The 23,044-nt window shown below is 41.3% G+C and overlaps 1 protein-coding gene across 1 annotated transcript in view; it reads left to right on the top strand.

The window, feature by feature from the left end:
* LOC149445087 (major histocompatibility complex class I-related protein 1-like) overlaps window positions 1–16,559 on the top strand; it is a 107,420-nt gene extending 90,861 nt beyond the window's left edge. The window contains exons 9-14 of the mRNA XM_089654226.1: window positions 1,272–1,535; window positions 2,432–2,707; window positions 6,055–6,327; window positions 11,389–11,516; window positions 15,566–15,676; window positions 16,461–16,559. Coding sequence (XP_089510352.1) covers window positions 1,272–1,535; window positions 2,432–2,707; window positions 6,055–6,327; window positions 11,389–11,516; window positions 15,566–15,676; window positions 16,461–16,559 — 1,151 coding nt within the window. The remainder of the gene's footprint in view (window positions 1–1,271; window positions 1,536–2,431; window positions 2,708–6,054; window positions 6,328–11,388; window positions 11,517–15,565; window positions 15,677–16,460) is intronic.
* The last annotated feature ends 6,485 nt before the right edge of the window (window positions 16,560–23,044 follow it).

Raw genomic sequence — 23,044 nt, 5'->3', positions numbered from 1 at the left:
TAAACCGCATAAACCCATATTAAACATGAGATTTTATCCAATATTATGAAGAACCTCAAGTTATTTTGAAACCAGTAGTTGCCATACGAGGCATATTTTTTGGACTTGTTGGACATCTCAAGGTTGTTACTCTACAGTGAAAGTTTATTTAACTGCAAGCTCTGTTTCTAGTTGTACTAGATATTCAAAATATGTACTTGATGTGCCATGCCAAAATAAGGAATTTATTTTAAAAAATTAAGCAAACAACTACTTGATAAACCATGACCTGGTTTATCGGGAACCTTCACAAATGTATACAGCCCAATTCCTAAATTCACTATCCCATAGGATAGGAGCCAGTCAGCATTTACTCTGCTAAAAGTGTTACTGCACTTTCTGTAGAAAAAACAAGTAAACACTTATCTGTCCCTAGGCCTGAACTGCTAATGTTTGCTCTGATATGAGCTTCCACTGCAGAAGAGTCTTCACTTTTGGCTGTGTCGGATGCTTGGTTCCCTACTGTGTACTGTGGTTCCATTTGCTGGCCCCCATGTCACTATTGTATCCAGTAGGGATGCAGGGGCCAGTGTGAGGAACCACAGTGTGCACCGCGGGATGTAAGCATCTGATATTCTCAAAAGTGTTAGATGCGTGAGATTCTGCCAGAGGTCATAGCTCTGCAAAAGAACAATAGAATTGCCCATTCATTGGAGAAGCAAGTATTAAGTGTCTTATTTTGAGGGGTAATTTTTTTGATTTTTTGATTTTTAAAGGCAACAAATTTACCTAATAATTGGCACCTAAGAAATATAACTTTATATACTAAAGCCATCATTGTCCAATCTGATGTACTTTAGCTTTTTTTTTTTAACATAATCTTCAAAGGTCCCTTTACAGATGTTTTAAAAATCGGTTATCAGCAGTAAGGCAGAGAATTGCAGTAACAGGCACTGAATGAGGGATATCTATTATAGTGGCCATACAAGCAGAGATAAAAAATACTTGATCGATGTTCAATTTGACTAAACTGTCCAATTGATCAATGATCAAATTCAGCAACAGGCCAAATTAGTAGATATGTCCACTGTGACTGCAAACAAAATGGTTGTCACTGAGGCTCTTAAAAGTATGGCAGACTAAAAAATTTTTGAACAGCTGCTTAAATATCAAATTTAATGTTAAATGCTGAAGTCTCTTTTAAATTTTAGCCTAGGAACAGTGAAAAATATGGAGGCTACTTGTATTCAATAGAGATATAAAACACTCACAATACTCTGTACATTCTTTAGATGACCACATGCTCCGTTACTATCACACTGGCTTGTACTACCCCGAGGAAGGTCGGTATCACTTTGAGACAGTCGGGTATGTGGATGATCAGGAGATCGATATGTACAGCAGTGAAAGTCATGTGGACATTCCAAAGACAGCATGGATGGAGGAGAATGAGGACGATGATTACTGGGAGAGGCAGACATTTTTACGCAGAGGATGGGAGAAAGTCTTTAGAGACAACTTAATGATCCTGGCCAGTCGGTTCAACTACACAAGAAGTAAGTAGTGGAACCCTTCAGCTGTTATTTTTAATATTAAAATAGTCCTTAAAGCAGTATTAAACCCCACAACTCTCCTACACTCTCTAATCCACATCTTCAGTCTCTCCCTCTGCTCTGGCACCCTTCCCGCTTAAATTGCACTGGTTACCCCCATACTTAAAAAATGTGACTGGACCCCACCTATTTGAATAATTTAAGACCCAGTTCTCTGCTCCTATTTGCCTCCAAGCTTCTTGAATGCTGTGTCCACAACCGTATGAGTTGCTACCTCCCCTTCTCAATCCCCTAGTCTGGCTTCTGCCCACAACAATCCACTGAAACTGCCCTACTAAAACTCACTAATGACCTACTAATGCTAAAACCAACGGCCATTACTCCATAGTCATACTTTTAGACCTTTCCTTTTTAGACCCTGCTTTTTCATGGTTCTCCTCTTACCTATCTCAGTGTCCTCAGTTTACCTTCAGTGTCACCTACAACACCATCTCCTCCGTTCCTCTCATACTTTCTTTTGGGGTTCCAACCTCAGGCCCCTCCTATTCTCTCTCTACACCTCTTCCCTGGGCCAGTTGATAACATCCCACGGCTTCCAATAGCACCTCTACACGACTTCCAATAGCACCTCTACATGACTTCCAATACCACCTCTTGCTGTAACTGATTGAAAATTGTTAGCTGTAATTTGTTGTCCTTTTAAATCTGACAGATAATGCTGCTGTCCGAATGTGTGTCTGTTGCTCCTCTAGTGGACTGGAGACATCCTACGACAGAAAGTGTGTTACTGGACAGATCAATGGTTGAAAAACCCTAAAACCCCTTTAAGTAGATTTGGTGTATTATTGGAATGTTATTGTCTTACATTTATATTACATTGGAACTCTTGCTCTCTACAGGGTCCCACACTCTCCAGCTCAGCTATGGCTGTGTAATGCATGATGATGATGTCAGCAGTGGATATTATCAGTATGGCTTTGATGGGAAAGACTTCTTGACATTCCATACAAACACCTTGCTGTGGATTCCTTCCATGCAGAAAGCAGAGATCAGTGCTCAGAGGTGGAACAGTGACAGTGACATCGGTAAGGGTGTGAAATTCTACCTTACTGAACACTGCATAAGTGCTCTCAAGAAGTACATTGTCTATGGGAGAGAAGATCTGGAGAAGAGAGGTGAGAATAAAATCTGTAACAGTCTGAGATTCCTCTACTGTGATACAGGCAGATCTAGTATCAAACTGAAGATTAACTTAGAGCCAATACATTACTATACTATGGATTTTACTATACTGTAGATTCCTTCTAAGGTCATCAAATATTCTGTTCAGTTCAGTTTGTGTAAGTTCCTAATATTTGCCTTTGTAGTCAGTTGCCACACACCATATAAAAGTCAAAATGACAGTTGCAGTGAGAAACCTCTCTCTCTAAACTCCAACATGGAAGAGTTCTATATGGGTGAACTTTCTAAAGCCCAATAATAAACCAGCAGAAGAATAGAGGTTGTTGATTAGAGGCCTAATATTCTGGAGCCTCCGGGGCTTAAACCCAACCAATAATCATTAAAGCATTCTGAAGTATAGAAAATTACATCATCTTTATTGGGTTAATAAACTCACATTTATTTATGCAACCAACCCTCCACCACCATTAAAATAAGACAAGGTTGTCTTCACATATGAGCAGCCATCTAGATGTCACTCATTCATCCACTTAACCTCATATATAGCTTGACCAATTCTCATGAATACTCTAAATTTCAAGTCTATTTCTTACCGTGAATGGTTACCATACCAGTTAATATTTTATTCATAGCTGCAGATTTTAAAATCTTGAAAATTACTTTTGAAATTACATTTAAACAATAAAGATAATGAGATTTTAGAGGTTGGGTTTACATGTACCTTAAAGCTCTGTGAGGGCATCATAAGTGCATTAATATTCACTAATAGTCCAAAGACTTGTGCCTGTTGTTTACAGACTTTCCATTAAAATGAATAGAGATAATTGTGGTAAAAGGCTGTGAAGTAGTGGGCACATAGAGAAGATCTAGCAAACTAGGAACAGGTTAGTATTGGCCCTGCACGTGCAGCGGGGCTTACTAGGGATAAGTGCTCAAATATAGCATTCACTTTTTACCTGTGCACTTAAAGGACATGTTCCTCAGCTGCCATTTCAGGCACTGCTTCTTCCAAGCTTGAACTTTCATTGACCAAGTTGGAAAACTTCTGAAGCAGTAGCTGTGTATAGGCCTCTGAGCCACGAAGTGAATATCTTGCAGGAGCAGAGACATATAAGATTTTGGAGGGATGCTGGAGAATGGGGCTTTGAAAGGATATCCTTTACCAAAACTAAAAATGGTTTCACAGTTATTAGGGAATACAAAGGTGAATGGCAAGTACATTTTTGTTCACCTGCCCAGAGGCCCATACTGTTCTGATAAACTGCTTTTATTTTAAAATAACTATTTATGACAACATTTGTGTAGGGGAACTGCCAAAGTTGGAGTAACGCTAGTCTAAATTTAATGTTTGCAGCTAGGCTATAGTCAGCCTGAGCTCTGATTGTTAATGTTTTCTGCATTCATTGGGTTTCCCTTAAAGTGTTACTAAACCCCGGACCCTGCATTCACTATATCTGGTCTCCCACAGAACATGAAAATGTAATTATTTTAGTACATATAAAATGCTACATACCTTTTCCCATCAGCAGTTAGAGCAGTCTTGCGACTTCTATTAGTGTCCAGCAGAACACTGGTTAAAGCTTGTAGGAGGAGTTTTCTGTAGGAGAATGCAGAACCTCTGACCTCTGTCTGGGCAGTGCTGATTGGCCCTGTGCTGATCAGATGCACTCTTCCAAGAAAAAGAAAAACCTCTCTACCAATACACACCAAATTGAGCATGTGCAGTGTCTCCACATCATCAGGAGATAAGAAGGGGCTACTGGAATGAGGGGAGGAACAGAGAAGAAAGGATCAAACAGTATTTTTGCACAATGCAGATGATTAACCCCTTAGGTTCCACAGGGAGTATAACAAGCATGCTTTACTGCATATACAGACTGATTTTACTGTTGTGGGTTTAGTAACAGTTTAAGATCAAAGTATGATTTGCTTCTGCCTGTTGCAGGAGAGTGTTCTCCCATAGATAGAACAAGAAGAAACAATGTTGGGGCGTTATGAATAGTTATTTAATTCGGCCAGTGATATGGGCTGGGGAAGGAGATACATATTGTTATGGACCTGCCGGCAGTAGCCTCTAGCGTTCCACAGACCGGAATTCCCCAAGGCGCAGAATCTAAGCCCTGACCTGCTTGTTCACCAGGGCCCCTGATGGTGGGGATGGACTTGGAGAAGGCCCAAACCAGGACGCGGTGCACCCAGCTGTGGTAGAAGCACTTACCGGAGGTGTATAGCAGGTGAGAGCCTGATGTAAGGAGGTAGAGAGAGAGAGTGGAGTCGGGCAGGCTCGGTCGGTAGCGGTGGAGGCAGGACGGCACAAAACAGTAGACAGAAGGATAACTGGTAACAAGCCGGGTTCGGTAACAGGAGATCAAAACGCGCAGGATTAGACAGGAGAATGGTCAGACAAGCCAGGGTTCAGAGCAGGAGACAATCACCAAATCAAGGTCAGGCAGGGTCGGCAACAAGGCAATCTAATTCAGGAAACACAGGATACAGGTAAGACCATACTGCAATTGGAGTGTAGATCTGACCTGTTTAAATATGGTGCCCTGCGCCCTCATTGGTGCCAGGTGCGCGTCCGCGATCGCGAGTGTGCATGTGCGACCGCCGCTGCCGTCGCGGGTGCCCAGGTCCTAAAGCTCACATGCTAATGCGGCCTGGCACACCGCGCATGCGCAGACCCGCGCGCGATCGCGGAAAGATCTGGATTCCCTGACACATTTATGGAGCTCTTCTAGAAGGGTTTTACCTGGAGAGGATGCAAGTTAAGTGAACCAATCTGTGCCTGCCCAGTTTTGTCTGGGGAGGAGGTCCACTGTGAGGAGCCTTTTTGTGCCTTCCAGGTCTGCTGTCAAGGGAGGCCTCATGAGCTTCAGAATTAAGTCCTTAAAGTTTGGAAATGGACCTATGCTATGGCCTGGAAGAAATAAATGTGGCTAGATTAGGGGAGTACCTTCAGAAAGCTTGCTGTGCGTCTAAAGGTACACAATGAAGAACTGCTGGTCTCAGCTTAAAGGCACACCTTTTGATTTTTGAGAGGGTCTGAAGGTATTTGAGCAGGAGTACTAGTCGCTATTTGGGGTATCCTGTAAAATCTATTCCTATCTCCCCTGGACACTTAACCAATAAAACCTACAACAGAGATTAAAAATATGGATTTTGGTCATTTGGACACTGCTTGTGGGTAGGAGAGTGATTTTGGGCAGCTAGAAGGCTTAATTCAGCAGCTCCTTTGGGGGTCATTACTATAGTTGGATGCCAGTCACATAATCTATTAATTATGCCTAATGAATCATCAACTTAGATAAGCTATAAAAAAAATGTTCTTTGTACCTTTCAGTTGCCCCAAACGTGAAGATCACAAGTCAGGAATTTCATGGAACTGCAAGACTTCATTGCCTGGCGTACGGGTTTCACCCCCGAGATGTGGATGTGAAGTGGATGAGGAATGGGGAGGACCATGTTCCTTCAGATGAAATGACTCCAATTCTCCCCCATCCTGATGGCACCTATCAGATCAGAGTCAGTGTGGAAGTGCCAACCAAGGAGGGAGACACTTACTTCTGTCATGTGGACCACAGCAGCCTGGAAGAGACTCTCACTGTGAAATGGGGTGCGTGTTTTAATTGACACCTGTCAGAGACATACTGTACTTAATATATGTTAAGCAAATGTCCTAAAATAAACCATATGGCCACAAATTTGTGAATTCTGATCATCACGCCTGTATGAGCTTGTTGGACATTCCATTTCAAATCCACGAGCAATAATAAGTAGATGTCCCTTCCCTACCTTTGCAGCTATAAGAACCTCTATTCTAATGGGAAGGCTTTGCACAAGATTTTGGAGCGTGTCTGTGGGAATTTGTGAGAATTCAACCAAAAAAAAAGCATTTTAGAGGTTGGGTTCAATGAGAAGTCCTTGTGGGGCTGGCAAGAACCCTGGGGTGCCTTGAAGTTTCTTCAGGGGTGCCTTTGCAAAATGTCTAAAAAATTGCCCAAAACTTGTATACAAACCAGCAGGTAGGATAAGCCTGCCTTTTAGTTACACAAAGCCACAGGTTTTCATTGTGCACCATTACGACTTTCTACCCGCTGGCATCCTGACAACAATGACATCATCAGTTGATAAGGAAGATGTCTGCCTGCGCAGCATCCTAGTTTGCTCCTCCCCTGCCCCTCTCCATCAGTGCTGGGGTCACATCAGTTCCGTGATGGAGAAAAACTGAGGGAGAAGAGAAACATTGGCATACTAGTCAGTACCCGTGTGCAAAAGTGTGTTTGCTTTGGAAGAATAAATCACCTCTAACGTTGGGTGTCCTACATGTGTGGATGTTGCTGCATTATTTAAAACTATTAGTATAATTTTTCACATTTTAGAAAGGGGTGCCCTTTTAAAATTATGGACTGGAATGGGGTGCCTCAAGACTGTCCATAATTTTAAAGGGTGCCTTGACTGAAAAAAGGTTGAGAAACACTGGTCTAAAATACCTTTTATATGATGTAGCATAGACAGTATCCTTCAATGGAAACACTTGAACCTTTAGGCATATAGTAGGTGCTGTGCTTCAGGGTGCACACACTTTTGCTCATATACTTTTAACATTACCAATGTTTCTGAGAGGAGAAAACAATCAATACAGTAACCTTTAATTGTAAAGGTTCAATATTGCCACACTCCAGTTATAAGAAACCTGGGAAATATTGAAACCAGTCATATCACGTGACATCCAACTTTCCATTAAGCAGTAGATATGTGCAGAACGGAAAAATTAGTTTAGTTTTGTTTCAGATAAATTTGTTAAGTCACTAATTTTGTTTCGTGGATTCATTTTGGAATTCATTTCATTTTTTCATTTTCTAACAAATTCCAAATTTTCAGAACGATTTGAATTCAAATCAGTCGAAAATGTATCGACCAATCCAAATTCTGTGTAATGAATAGGTGGTTGTTAAGGAGTGGGCCGGGATGCCAGCCGCCATGTCCTCATCAGCTATCAGTTTCCCCACTGACAGCTGAAAGTAAACAAAGGAATGTTGCTAGGGAAAATAAAGAAAAAAAAACAGCGTGGGGTTCCCCCCCATCCATACCAGGCCCTTCAAGAGGTTAACAAAATTTGTTGCAGCTTCCTACCTGTTTCTTCTCTGAAAAAATAGATTTTTGTTTGACCATCATAATCACCTGGTGTGCTCCCAGTATTCTGATGAGAACATTTGCAGGGTCTGCATCCTTTTAGAAGTATTTCAAGTTCTTGTAAATGATCACCTTGTAAAACAACCCATTTAGTTTAAAATAGAAATGAAAGACAAAACCTTTGTGTATAGATATTAAAAAAAAAAGGAACATTTTAACAGCCTCCCGCCCGCCATATAAGGAAATGACGGATGGGAGGCGGTTCTCTTGTTCTGAGAGGACATCATATGATTTCCTCCAACTCTAACCGCGTGTACACGCCCCCGGGGGCGCGCAGCGTGGCGATCAGTGGTGTGCTGTGTCCCTGGGACACAGCGGGTCACCAATCACTGGAAAAAGCTGATGACGTCCGCTCTGTCATGTGATTAGCTGTTTCCAATAACAGCTGATCGCATGTAAATAAGGAAATGCTGGTTATCGGCATTTCTGTCCTCTCGAGCTGTCACGCTGACAGCTCGTGAGGAGAGGAGAGCCGGTAATCGGCATTCCTCGGAGGGGATATGTACACTGCTCATCAGTGCCCTGATGATCAGTGTGCCCTGATGATCAGTGTAGCCCCATCAGTGCCACTTGTCAGTGTCCATCAATGCTACCTGACAGTGCTCATCAGTGCCACATCAATACCACATATCAGTGCTTACCAGTGCACATCAGTGCCCATCTGATCTGCCTTTTAGTGCCGCCTATCAGTGCTGCCAATCAGTGCCACCTATCAGTGCCTGTCAGTGCTGCCTATCAGTGTTGCCTCTCAGTGTCATATATGAGTGCTGCCTTTCAGTGCCCATCAGTGATGCCTGTCAATATCCATCAGTGACACCTACCAGTGCCTCCTCAGTGCCCATAAGTGCCACCTCTCAGTGCCCATCAGTGGTGCCTATCAGTGCCCATCACTGCAGCCTGATTAATGCACATCAGTGAAGGAGAAAAATCACTTATTTACAAAATTTTATAACAGAAACTAAGAAAAAACTTTTTTTTTCAAAATTTTCAGTGGCTTTTGGTTTGTTCAGCAAAAGATAAAAAAAACCCGAGGTGATTTACATACCACCAGAAGAAAGCTCTATCTGTCTCCAAAAAATGATAAAAATGTCATATGTGTACAATGTTGCATGACCGCGCAATTGTCATTCAAAGTGCAACAGTGCTGAAAGCTGAAAATTGACCTGGGCAGGAAGGGGGTATAAGTGCCCGGTAGACAAGTGGTTAAATACCTTTTTCCGTTTTTTGCAAGTAATCACATTCCCTCTGATTCTCTCTGTTTTCAGCTGCAGAAAAGCTGGGAGGGAGGAGAAGTAACACTACACTGAGCTTCCCAGAGAAAGGCTGTGTGGAGTAGGGGGGTGTCGGGAGACGTCTGATCATTGGAGGAGAGCAGGCTGAGTTCCCAGCATAACTAGAGGACTGCTCATGTGGTGTCCTCATGCTTAAGGTGGGAATACATGATTAGGAAATCGACCGATCGGTCATCCGACGACTGAGAGGCGTTCGTACGTTGGTCGAAATCGTGGCCCACATTAACCAATCTTAAAAAATCGTTCGTCTGCCAATACGTAGTGTTAACGTCTTCCGTACAAGTGGAAGTGATGCGGTGCGCGTGTCACCTTGTAGCCACGCCCTTCCGGCCAGAACGATCGATATACACAACAATTACCAGCAATGAGGATATCGTTTATTACATGACCTTTATACATAAATAGTGATACATAAAATATAATTTGCAGAATTCTGGTTTCATTATCTCATTAGGCCGATCTATTTGGAGTTTTCGTTCGTGTTTGCGAAGATTCCTTGGACATAAACATCCGAGTCATCTTCTGTTTCCGCTCATGCGTGATAGCGCTTGATAGATTTTTCTTCGTACGACCGTCATACCACCGCATAGAAAATCGGTCGTTCGTATGCAAAATTACAACATTTTTCACTGTTGTTCAATCTGATTTTTTCATTCACAATATCGTTATCGGTTGAAACATCCTGCTCATCAATGAAGAGAAAATCGTTCGATCGGTGGTTCCGCAAAATTTTTCGTACAATTTTCTTATCGTGTGTACAGGGCATTAGTGCGATCAGTTTTTAATAGGAAAGCAGGGGAACTGTCAGGATCATCAGGGATTCAAACAAAGGAAGCAATACGAAGAGAACAAGATACATTTTCATACAAGTACATGGTACAGCAGGTATCAGGACTATGAAATGCTGGCTTTACAACCACTTTAACCCTTAGGAAGAATCTCACCTAACCGTCATTTCTGTTGCAGAATTTAAATCCTGTATTAGAAGGAGCCTAAAATTTGACTTGCATCTTATGAAGACTTTGGGGTAAATCAGTGAATCAATCACACAAGCAGGAAATGACATTTTCCAGGCTGCCATATTGCACTGACTTTTGCTGAAAATTACAGCGCAGCAGATTGCAATGGAATGAATGTAGAAGGAAATGTCATTTCTGATGTTAAATTACAATATGGCTCATGTAACAATAGTATATGGTATATTATTTTTTTTCGATGAAAGTGGAATAGACATAAGACTCAAATCCAGGCAGCTCTGTATTCACCAGCACATTATTACTTTTGTTTTCTTTTTTTCAATGAAACCAGTGTAAGTATCCTAATTGTACTTGGTATCAGTCTGTTGCATTCCTCGTGCAGCAGAGCTCAGATCGGGACCTAGAAAAGCAGCAGAAGAAGTCAATTCACTGTGATGCTGTACACTGTAGGAGAGAGCAGAGTGCAGGGGTGGACTGACAACTCATGGGGCCCTCGGGCAATAGGGGATCATGGGGCCCCTGTGTCCTCGCCCACACTCAAACCACACCCAAAAAAGCCTATGAAAGGTACTAGGGGCATCTCATGGGGACCACTACTGACCCCAAGCCCTCGGGCAGTGCCCGAGAGCTCGAATGGTCAGTCCGCCCCTGGCAGAGTGACAGAGAAAAGCAGTGCCACTCAGCAGTGCTATCAGTCAGTGCTGCCAGACAGTGCATCATCATCAGTGCCTCCTCAACTCCCATCAGTGCCACCTCATCAGTGCTACCTATCAGTGCCCATCAGTGCTACCTATCAGTGCCCATCAGTGCTACCTATCAGTGCAGCCTCATCAAGGCACATCAGTGAAGGAGAAACATTACCTGTTTGCAAAATTTTATAATAGAAACAAAGAAAAACTTTTTTTTTGCTCTTTTTTGTTTATAGTGTAAAAAATAAAAACCCCAGTGGCGATTAAATACCATCAAAAGAAAGCTCTATTTGTCCGAAAAAATGCTAAAAATGTAATATGGGTACAATGTTGCATGACTGCACAATTGTCATTCAAAGTGCAACAGCGCTGAAGGCTGAAACTTGGCCTGGGCAGGAAGGGGGTAAAAGTGCCCTGTAGGCAAGTGGTGGTTAATGTTAGTGTAACTACTTTGATTTTTGTTCTATGTTGCTTATAGTATTGCTGTCTTTTCTGGTTACTATGATATCATTCTGTTCTGCAGTTCCTGATCACGTAGGAATACTGAACATAGAGTCCATTGCGGGCATAGCTGTCGCAGGAGTTGTTTTTCTACTTGTTCTGGTGGCTTGTATTGGAGTTTTAGTCCTGAAGAAAAAGTCAGATGAGTTTGTGAATTATGCACTTTTTTTTGCAACCTTGGTTTTAATTCAGAATTTTATTTTTGCATTAATCAGTATTTTAAAGGCTTTGAAGGGGTTTTAGGGTGGGACTTGCATCAAAATGTAAGGTTCGCTTATTGGTTAGACCCATTCCCCCCATATAAGAGTGCTGCATGAAACCAAATTATGAAATCCACATCTGAGGAAAAAACTTAAAGAGCAACTCCACTTTTGCTGAGAAAAAAACCTCTACCCTCCAGGTGATCTGTGTACATTGCAGGCATTGTAACAAACATATAGGAGTGATTTTCTAATTGTCAGTCAGCTGCTGCACCTGCTGGACATTTTTATTGCAGGGGATGCCTAAAATCTTACATAGTTAGTCTGGCTGAAAAAAGACAAAAGTCCATCCAGTTCAACCATTAAAAAAAAAGTTATAATCCTACACCCACAGTTGATCCAAAGGAAGACAAAAAAACCAGCAAAGCACGACCCAATTTGCTCCTGCAGGGAAAAAAAATTCCTTCCTGATCCCCCGAGAGGTAATCGGATATTCCCTGGATCAACTTTACCTATAAATGTTAGTATCCAGTTATATTCTGTGTATCCAAGAAAGAATCCAGGACTTTTTTAAAGCAATCCACTGAGCTGGCCAGAACCAACTCTTGAGGGAGTTTATTCCACATTTTCACAGCTCTTACTGTGAAGAAACCTTTCCGTGTTTGAAGATTAAATCTCTTTTCCTTCCGATGTAAAGAGTGCCCCCTTGTCCTCTGTGATGACCTCAGGGGGAATAACTCTACACCGAGTTCATTATATGAACCACTGATGTATTTATAAATGGAGATCATATCCCCCCTTATGTATTTATACATGGAGATCATATCCCTCCTTATGTATTATACATGGAGATCATATCCCTCCTTATGTATTATACATGGAGATCATATCCCCCCCTTATGTATTATACATGGTGATCATATCCCCCCTTTATGTATTTATACATGGAGATCATATCCCCCTTATATATTATACATGAAGATCATATCCCCCTTATGTATTATACATGGAGATCATATCCCCCCTTATGTATTTATACATGGAGATCATATCCCCCCTTATGTATTATACATGGAGATCATATCCCCCCTTATGTATTATACATGGTGATCATATCCCCCTTATGTATTATACATGGAGATCATATCCCCCCCTTATGTATTTATACATGGAGATCATATCCCCCCTTATGTATTATACATGGAGATCATATCCCCCTTATGTATTATACATGGTGATGATATCCCCCCTTATGTATTATACATGGAGATCATATCCCCCCTTATGTATTATACATGGAGATCATATCCCCCCTTATGTATTATACATGGAGATCATATCCCTCCTTATGTATTTATACATGGAGATCATATCCCCCCTTATGTATTATACATGGTGATCATATCCCCCTTATGTATTATACATGGAGATCATATCCCCCCCCCCTTATGTATTTATACATGGAGATCATATCCCCCTTATGTATTATACATGGAGATCATATCCCCCCTTATGTATTATACATGGAGATCATATCCCCCCTTATGTATTTATACATGGAGATCATATACCCCTTATGTATTATACATGGAGATCATATCCCCCCTTATGTATTATACATGGAGATCATATCCCCCCCCTTATGTATTATACATGGAGATCATATCCCCCCTTATGTATTATACATGGTGATCATATCCCCCCTTATGTATTATACATGGAGATCATATCCCCCCTTATGTATTTATACATGGAGATCATATCCCCCCTTATGTATTATACATGGAAATCATATCCCCCTTATGTATTATACATGTTGATCATATCCCCCCTTATGTATTATACATGGAGATCATATCCCTCCTTATGTATTATACATGGAGATCATATCCCCCCTTATGTATTATACATGGAAATCATATCCCCCTTATGTATTATACATGTTGATCATATCCCCCCTTATGTATTATACATGGAGATCATATCCCTCCTTATGTATTATACATGGATATCATATCCCCCCTTATGTATTATACATGGTGATCATATCCCCCCTTATGTATTATACATGGTGATCATATCCCCCTTATGTATTATACATGGAGATCATATCCCCCCTTATGTATTATACATGGTGATCATATCCCCCTTATGTATTATACATGGAGATCATATCCCCCCTTATGTATTATACATGGTGATCATATCCCCCCTTATGTATTATACATGGTGATCATATCCCCCCCATGTATTATACATGGAGATCATATCCCCCCTTATGTATTATACATGGAGATCATATCCCCCCTTATGTATTATACATGGAGATCATATCCCCCTTATGTATTATACATGGAGATCATATCCCCCCTTATGTATTATACATGTTGATCATATCCCCCCTTATGTATTATACATGTTGATCATATCCCCCCTTATGTATTATACATGGTGATCATATCCCCCCTTATGTATTATACATGGTGATCATATCCCCCCTTATGTATTATACATGGAGATCATATCCCCCTTATGTATTATACATGTTGATCATATCCCCCCTTATGTATTATACATGTTGATCATATCCCCCCTTATGTATTATACATGGAGATCATATCCCCCCTTATGTATTATACATGTTGATCATATCCCCCCTTATGTATTATACATGGTGATCATATCCCCCCTTATGTATTATACATGGAGATCATATCCCCCCTTATGTATTATACATGGTGATCATATCCCCCCTTATGTATTATACATGTTGATCATATCCCCCCTTATGTATTATACATGGAGATCATATCCCCCCTTATGTATTATACATGGAGATCATATCCCCCCTTATGTATTATACATGGAGATCATATCCCCCCTTGTGTCTAAGAATATAATGATGCAAGCATAAATCTTTTGTGCATTAACCCCTCGCCCTCCAGAGGATTCAACCCCCTTCCTGACCAGGCCATTTTTTGTAACACGGCGCTGCGTTACTTTAAATGACGATTTCGTGGTCATGCAATAATATACATAAATAAAATTTATGTCATTTTCTTCCCACAAATAGAGCTTTCTTTGGTGGTATTTGATCACCTCTGCGTTTTTTTTATTTTTTGCGTTATAAACAAAAAAAGACCAACAATTTTGAAAAAAAAAATTTTTTTTACTTTTTGCTATAAAACATATCCAGTACAAAAATGTAAAAATAAAATGCCTTCATAAATTTAGGCCAAAATGTATTCTGCTACATGTCTTTGCAAAAAACAAAATCCCAATACATGTAAATTAAGTGGTTTACATGAAAGTAAAATGGTGGTGTGAATATATACAAAAAAATTTTTTTTTTTTTTTTTACTAGTAATGGCGGCGATCAGTGACTTATAACGGGACTGCGGTGGGCATTCTGACACTGCGTGGTTACTAACTGCCACTGACATACCCAGTAACATTAATACAGTGATCAGCGCTAATAAAAAACACTCTCACTGTACTAATGACACTGGGCAGGAAGGGGTTAACATCTGGAGCGAATAAAGGGTTAACTGTGCTGTGTTGTGTTTTACATAGTGTGCGTTGTGTGGTTTACTATGTAGACATGCTGCTTTGTAGTGTTCTCCTGTGCAGAGTACTACAAAGCAGCATGTTCGTGCTGACAGGGGAGAGATCTGTGTTGTTTATACACAGACCTCTCCCCTGTCAGCTCCGCCAATGATCACCGAGTCCCGGACGAGAATCGATGACCGGGACCCAGTGATGGACATGCCAAGGAGCTATTAGCAGCACGGAAAGGGAGCGCGCATGCACATGCCCCCTACCTGGAAATGCAAATCACATATATATATGTGATTTTGCGCATCCCTGCCGCTCTGTAGCAGTACTTCTGCTACAGGGCAGTCAGGAAGCGGTTAACTACCTTCTAGGGAAAAACAATCACAAAAACGACTGTAACCCTAACCGAAACAATTTTTCATTCAACTCTTTTTCTTTTTGCAGCAAAATACTACAATGCTGTTTTTTCGAGCGTGTTGTGATTCTGAAGATGTCTCCATCGCACATCAAGCTGTGATCGGTGTAGAAACCTGTAGATGGCATGATATCAAGCAGGTACAACATATGTTGCCAGCACACTTTATCCTCCAACATGTAAGATTATATCATTGTATACTTAGCATATCAAACAGAAGTGCAACATTTTTGAATCATGGTGGGTTCCTTCATCAGGCACTTTGATGAAGGAACCTACTACATGCTGATGAAGGAACCCACTACATGTTGATAGATAAAATGTATGCTGGCAACGTATTTTAGACCTGCTGTGATTCTGGCTTGGAATCTACAAAGTCATTTATGAGAGCAATTAAGATATGAATATTAATCCACGATATGACAATGGGTGAGCTGAGCAAAAAATGAACCCTTCAAAAAAGAAGTATGGATTTTTTTTGTTTCTTTTAATGTCTGCAAATACAGTTTTATTAGGTGCTGGCAGCATTTGAGATGTGTGTGTGTGTGTATATACTGTATATATGTGTGTATATATATATATATATATATATATATACATATATATATGTAGATATATGTATGTGTGTGTGTGCATATATATATATATATATATATATGTGTGTATATATATATATATATATATATATATATATATATATACACACACACACACACACTCACCGGCCACTTTATTAGGTACACCTGTTCAATTGCTTGCAGATTAAAAAGGAGAGGTAATTTTTAATATCAATCAATTACAATATAATGTGTGTTGCAATTGTATACACAATATTATTTTTTATTACTTTCTTAGGAAAGCGGAGTTACCCTTTCAGTTTAATCTTGAGCTATTGAGCTTCATTACAGCTTTTTTTTTATCAAGGCAGATGAGGATGTCCTTCTGCTACAGGGCAGTCGGGAAGTGGTCAACTACCTTCTAGGAAAGCAGAGTTACCCTTTCAGTTTCATCTTGAGCTACTGAGCTTCATTACAGCTTTTTTTTATCAAGGCAGATAAGGATGTCGTGGCCGTACCTTATTTTTTGTGCTCTATCTCTTGAACCAATACTTCTTTAGTCTTTTATGTGCTGATTTTCTTGCATATGCCAGGAATTTTTTAGGCCTCATTTACACCTGAGAATTTTATACCCTGAAGTTCCAAAATGCTCAACATCCAGAATCCTGTGGTTTTCTATTGTGCTTTTTCATACCTGAAATTTGAAGTTTTAAAAAGTTCAAGGGCTTCTTTTGAGCTTCAAGCAATTTTGGCCTCAATTGACTTCAATGAGAGTGCCTGAAAAATGTATTATGCCCAAAAAAACATGCAAAAGCACATTTTCCCTAATAACAGGCTATCTCTTAGCAAACAAGACTCCATGCACTCCGGGCTTAAAAAAACACCAGCTCTCTTGACAGATAAAAATGCTGAATTAGAGTGTTTTTGAACACAGTTTAGGCAAGTTTAGCCCTTTTTTTTGCTGCCAGAAATCTCCAATCAAAAACACAAACCAAAAGAGTTTATTTTCCTGCCTCTAAATGTTGAGCTTAAAATCTGCCTCTAATCATTCTAATGCGTATGGACACATAGGATAACACTGCTTCTACAGGCAAAACACAAAACTCCTGTACAAGCAGCGATTTCTAAGCCAGTGTGCATGGAGCATCATTTTTTTAAAAAGCTCAAACCTCAGACACATGCAAAAAATAGCAATACGAATTTACAAATGCATAAAAAGAATTAGCCTAAGTGTGAATGCAGAGCTTTTTTTTTTTTTTTTACAGCTTTTGATATTCTATTTTTGTATCTTTGTTATAAATGTGATAGAATTATTTTTAATACATAATGTTAATAAAAACTTGTGGCAATAAACTGGCTTCCAACAATTACTTGCACTTTTGTCCATCCCCATCACACAGCTCAAAAAGCACTATGGGAATGTTTTAAACTAGACTAGAGACAAAGGATCCTTGAAATGTAGCAATGACTGCCATCACAGCCTTGATCTGGAAGTGGGAGGAACTTTCATATTCTCTAGGTCTCTGGACACTGCCCTCTGCAAGTTATGATATCAAGAACCTATCCCAGCATCCTGGACATCTTTTATTTCCAACCCCACAGCTGGCAGCGGCTGGATGGGCAGACTAGACTGGACACAGTCTACCATCCTGGGCCACAGAGAAAAGATGATCACATTCTGCCTTTGTGAGCGCCTCCTATCCTTACTGTGATCTTTATTAACCACTTGCCCTCCAGAGGATTTACCCCCCTTTCTGACCAGGCATTTTTGGTGACACAGCACTGTTACTTTAACTGACGATTGCGCAGTCATGCAGCACGGCACCCAAATGAGATTATTGTCGTTTTTCCCCACAACTGGAGCTTTCTTTCGGTGGCATTTGATCGCCTGTCTGGTTTTTATTTTTTATGCTACATAAAACCAAAAAGCATATAACAAAAAATTGTCAGCTTACATAAACAGCTGGACGAAACACGTCGGGGAAGAGTTTTCAGTGCTGACGTCACGCCGCTGCACGATTCTGGGTCGGCAGCACCTGTTTATGTAAGCAGACAATTTTATTTTATATGCTTTTTGGTTTGTATTTATATCCACTTGTCACTTAATAAATACTACACTATTGGAAGTATACTTTTTGCTCCTGGCGAGCTTTATTTCACCGCAGCCCGGCCAGATAGAATGACACGCATTCACAGAGTTTCACGTCAAGACATGTGTTCCTGCTTAAATATATGGGCGTTTATGCTGTTGTAGTGGCAGCCATCATTTCTGGTGAGTTTTCAATGCACTGGGAGACGGTGACGGCATATATAGAGTGGAGTTGTTTTTGTGCAAGAGCACTTTTATGGTGGTGGAAGGACATTATTTTAACACATTTTTTTTATTTTAATTTACTTTGGTTTGCATCATCGGTTCTTATGGATATTTATTTTGATACCTTGTATTATATCATTTTTATATGCTTTAATCATTTTATCATATGTTTAGCGCTGTACTTCACATTCTCAGATACATTTTATATATAAATATACACTACAATAAGAAGATAATATAACACTCAAAAAACAGTGGTCTAAATGCACCCTCAATACAATGCAAATACAAAAAAAAAAAAAAAAAAAGAATCCGTGCAATTCCAACATCATTCTTAGTGTCACAAAAGTAATGTGATTTTTCATAGTTCATTGAGCCCTGGTTCACACTGATGCAAATTTTCATGCGACTTGTTCGGCAATGGAACTGTTCTAAGTAGTGTGACTCTGACTTCCTTGGAGTTGCACTAATTAGAAAAGTAGTTTCTGCACTGCTTTTGCTTATTTGGGGTGTTACTCATGAAGTTGCACAGATGCCTATCAAGTCGCACCGCCATCCGACTTTGAAATCGTGTGACTTCAAGTGAAGTGAAGTTGGATCCAGTGTGAATAGGGGCTTAGTACTACAAAGTGTCCATAGTAAAGTGAAACTACAATCTTCCCATTCTTGTTCACCATCGCGCACAAACACAATTATAGATGGACTCTCACCAGCAGTTATTGACTCACACAGATATCGCTCTCTTTCACAGATAAGAAGATAAGATAGGAAGGCCTTTTATTGTCATTGGAAAATACGCTATATTGCCAAAAGTATTGGTCGGCCTGCCTTTACACACACATGAACTTTAATGACATCCCAGTCTTAGTCCGTAGGGTTCAATATTGAGTTGGCCCCGCCCTTTGCAGCTATAACAGCTTCAACTCTTCTGGGAAGGCCGTCCACAAGGTTTAGGAGGGTGTCTATGGGGAGGTTTGACCATTCTTCTAGAAGCACAATTGTGAGGTCAGGCACTGATGTCGGATGAGAAGGCCTGGCTCACAGTCTCCGCTCTAATTCATCCCAAAGGTGCTCTATGGGGTTGAGGTCAGGACTCTGTGTAGGCCAGTCAAGTTCCTCCACTTCAAACTCGCTCATCCATGTCTTTATGGATCTTGCTTTGTGTACTGGTGCGCAGTCATGTTGGAACAGGAATGGGCCATCCCCAAACTCTTCCCACAAAGTTGGGAGCATGAAATTGTCCAAAATGTCTTGGTATGCTGACGCCTTAAGAGTTCCCTTCACTGGAACTAGGGGGCCAAGCCCAACCCCTGAAGAACAACCCACGATAATCCCCCCTCCACCAAACTTTACACTTGGCACAATGGTAACTTTACCCTTAGCAAGTACCGTTCTCCTGGAAACCGCCAAACCCAGACTCATCCATAGGATTGCCAGAAAGGGAAGCGTGTTTAGTCATTCCAGGGAACACGTCTCCACTGCTCTAGAGTCCAGTGGCGTGCTTTACACTACTGCATCCGACGCTTTGCATTGAACTTGGTGATGTAAGGCTTGGATGCAGCTGCTCGGCCATGGAAACCCATTCCATGAAGCTCCCTACGCATTGTTGAGCTAATCTGAAGGCCACACCAAGTTTGGAGGTCTTTAGCCATTGACAATGCTGACAGTTGGTGACTTCTGTACACTGAGCGCTTCAGCATGCGCTGACCCCACTCTGTCATGTGACGTGGCCTACCACTTGGTGGCTGAGTTACTGTTGTTCCCAGTTGCTTCCACTTTGTTATAATCCCACTAACAGTTGAGCGTGGAATATTTAGTAGCCAGGAAATGTCACGGATGGACTTATTGCACAGGTGACAACCTATCACAGTACCATACTTGAATTCACTGAGCTCCTGAGAGCGACCCATTCTTTCACAAATGTTTGTAGAAGCAGTCTGCATGCCTAGGTGATGATTTTATACACTTGTGGCCATAGAGGTGATTGGAACATACCTCAGGATAGGTTCACATCTAGCCATTTCCTGTGTGCCACATTAATGGCACCCCCCCATGTCTTCTAAAGAGCAGTACGTTGTGCCTGTGGGAATGTGTGCAATTTGCATGCATTCCTGCAACTTCATAAGTATAAACCTAGCCTTAAAGTGGTTGTAAACTTTAATATACATAGTGAAATGACTGGCCTGAGATTATATAAGGAAATGAAACAGAGCCTCCTATATAAGTTGTACCTGTTTATCTGCAATCTCTCCTTTACAGCTATTCAAAGTGCAAAATGTATACACCTTGTCTGACCTTTCACAAAACATGGGGCAGGGATATGAAGTTCAGCTGTGCAGATCTCATTGAGATGAGCCCTGAAAGTTGAAAGGAGGGAAGGCACACCCCTTCAGACAGCACACAGGAACAGTATTGGAGTTGTCAATCACAGGCTGTGTGTCGGAGCTCCCTCCCCTTTCACCTTTTTTTCTCTTGGTGTTAGGAAATCTTGGCAGATGTGACTCATGCAGATAGCAGAGAAATGAAGCAGTGGAGATAAATGACACTTAGTGCTCTGGATTGAGACACGTACACACTATAGAGGGATATACTTTGTTCATATTTCAAGTATAAGGTTTACAACTATAGCTCCCTCAATTGGAGCAAAGTGCCACTGTCCCTCCTTCCTCCTCATTTGTCCCTCATTTTGGTCTGATCTATATAGTTGTATATAAAATGAACTACTTAACTATCAAAAAGTGTTTCCCAGTGCTAAACCTTTCTTCCTATTTCTAAAATGCTGCTTTTGTAAATCCAAAAAGCCAAGATAAAGGAATAGAAGTGGTAAAAAAGCACTTGTGGGTTTAACTAATCTTTTTTTTCTGTACAATTCTACGGGGGGGGGGGGGGGGCGTGGCAGAGGTGTGTCCTATGCCTACATATTTTGTTAATAGGTGTCCCTCATTCCCATCCCAGAAACAGAAAGGACACAACACAGCCTTCACTGTTATGTACACAGATGTGCCTCAAATTAAGATAATGTATCAGTATAGAACAGAAAGACACAGACCTCACTGTTGTGTATTTCTGATATCCTCAAGGCCGTGGATAAGGGGGTACCACCAGTTATCCTGTACGGAGACCAGTCCAGCAGGAGGGGGCCCATGCAGACAGGTAAATCTGTTTCGGGCAGGGATGGTGACCGTTTGGGGGGGGGGTGCCCTGTATTGCTCTCAGCATCTGAAAAAGAGCCATACAGGGGATTGCTTCCAGTAATTGCCCCTCCCCCCATACCCACCCCTCTCCTTGTTTCCCCCTGCTGCCTAGGGCCCTCACCCCCATGTGCCCCTGCCCCTGTAGTGCTGCTGGCTTCTCTCTTCTCCTTCCCACTGGCAGTTGCAAGCACACAATCGGATCCTGCAGGATGTAGAGTGGGAGAAAGGTCTGGTAAATATGTCACATTTACCAGTCCCTTTCTTTCCTGAACGAACACAATGAGTGATCAGTACCGATCACTCACTGTGTTCATTCATAACTGAAGCATAGTAGACTTTTTTTTTTTTTTTGGAGAGGGGAGCTGTCAGGTTGGCTGTATGGATTCTAACAGCAGTCCTGGATATAAAGAACCAGCAAACACAAATGCTCCTGCGCTTGGGGATGGACTCGATGCAGGCTACAACCACATTAAGAATGTCCTGGAACATGCACACCTTGCTGCCCTCAAATGGACCGGGGAAATCCAAATATACTGAATGAGGAAAGAAAAAACAGAGGGCGCACAGGCCTAGTGCATTACCATAAAAAATGTTTAATAAAAAATAAAGTATGTGTTGTACTCACAAACGACAATATAGTCAAGGCACAACATAAAGAACAGCTGGATCAACACCGCGCTGAGTAACAGTCCGTAATAGGGAGTATAAACATCCAAAAGGCTGACGCGTTTCGAGGACTTGCCTCTTCCTCAGAGCAGTCCTGGATATCCTTGTGTATTTCTGACATGCAACTAGAGTAATATAAAACAGAAGAGACACAGACAAACTTCAGTGCTGTACAATTCTGATGCACCACCAGCTAAGGTAATATAACAGATATAAACAGAGAGGCCACAAACAGCCATCCATGTTGTGTATTTTTGATGTGCAGCATATTAACCACTTGCCCTCCTGAAGATTTACCCCCTTTCCTGACCAGGCCATTTTTTGCGTAGCGGCACTGCGTTACTTTAACTGACAGTTGCACGGTCATGCAACGCTGCCCCCAAATGAAGGGGTTAATATGAGGGGGAATCAAAGGGTTAACTATGTGTAGGGAGTGTTTTACAAGGGGGCAGTGTCTGTGTGCTTCACTGTGCACAGCCATACAGAGCAGTGTGCCCGAGTTGACAGGGAGGAAGACTGTTAGTAAACAAAACATTGAATCACCTCCACCAGATCATCCCCTGCAGCTATCATCTTTTGTATCATCCCCCCCTTCCTTTAGATTATAAGCTCCACAAGCAGGGCCCTCCTATTCCTTCTGTACTGAAATATATTGTAATAATACTAATAAACACCAAGGCACCGAGTGGGTAATTGCCAGCCAGGACCCAGTGATTGACAACCGTGACAGCGAATGGTGGTGCGGGTAGGGCGTTCGCCCCCTACCCGGAAATGCAA

This window comes from Staurois parvus, unplaced genomic scaffold, assembly GCF_062004578.1.
Source record: "Staurois parvus isolate SC_StPar_1 unplaced genomic scaffold, SC_StPar_1.0 ptg000746l, whole genome shotgun sequence".
NCBI lineage: Eukaryota > Metazoa > Chordata > Amphibia > Anura > Ranidae > Staurois > Staurois parvus.
This window is presented reverse-complemented; position numbering and strand designations above follow the sequence as displayed.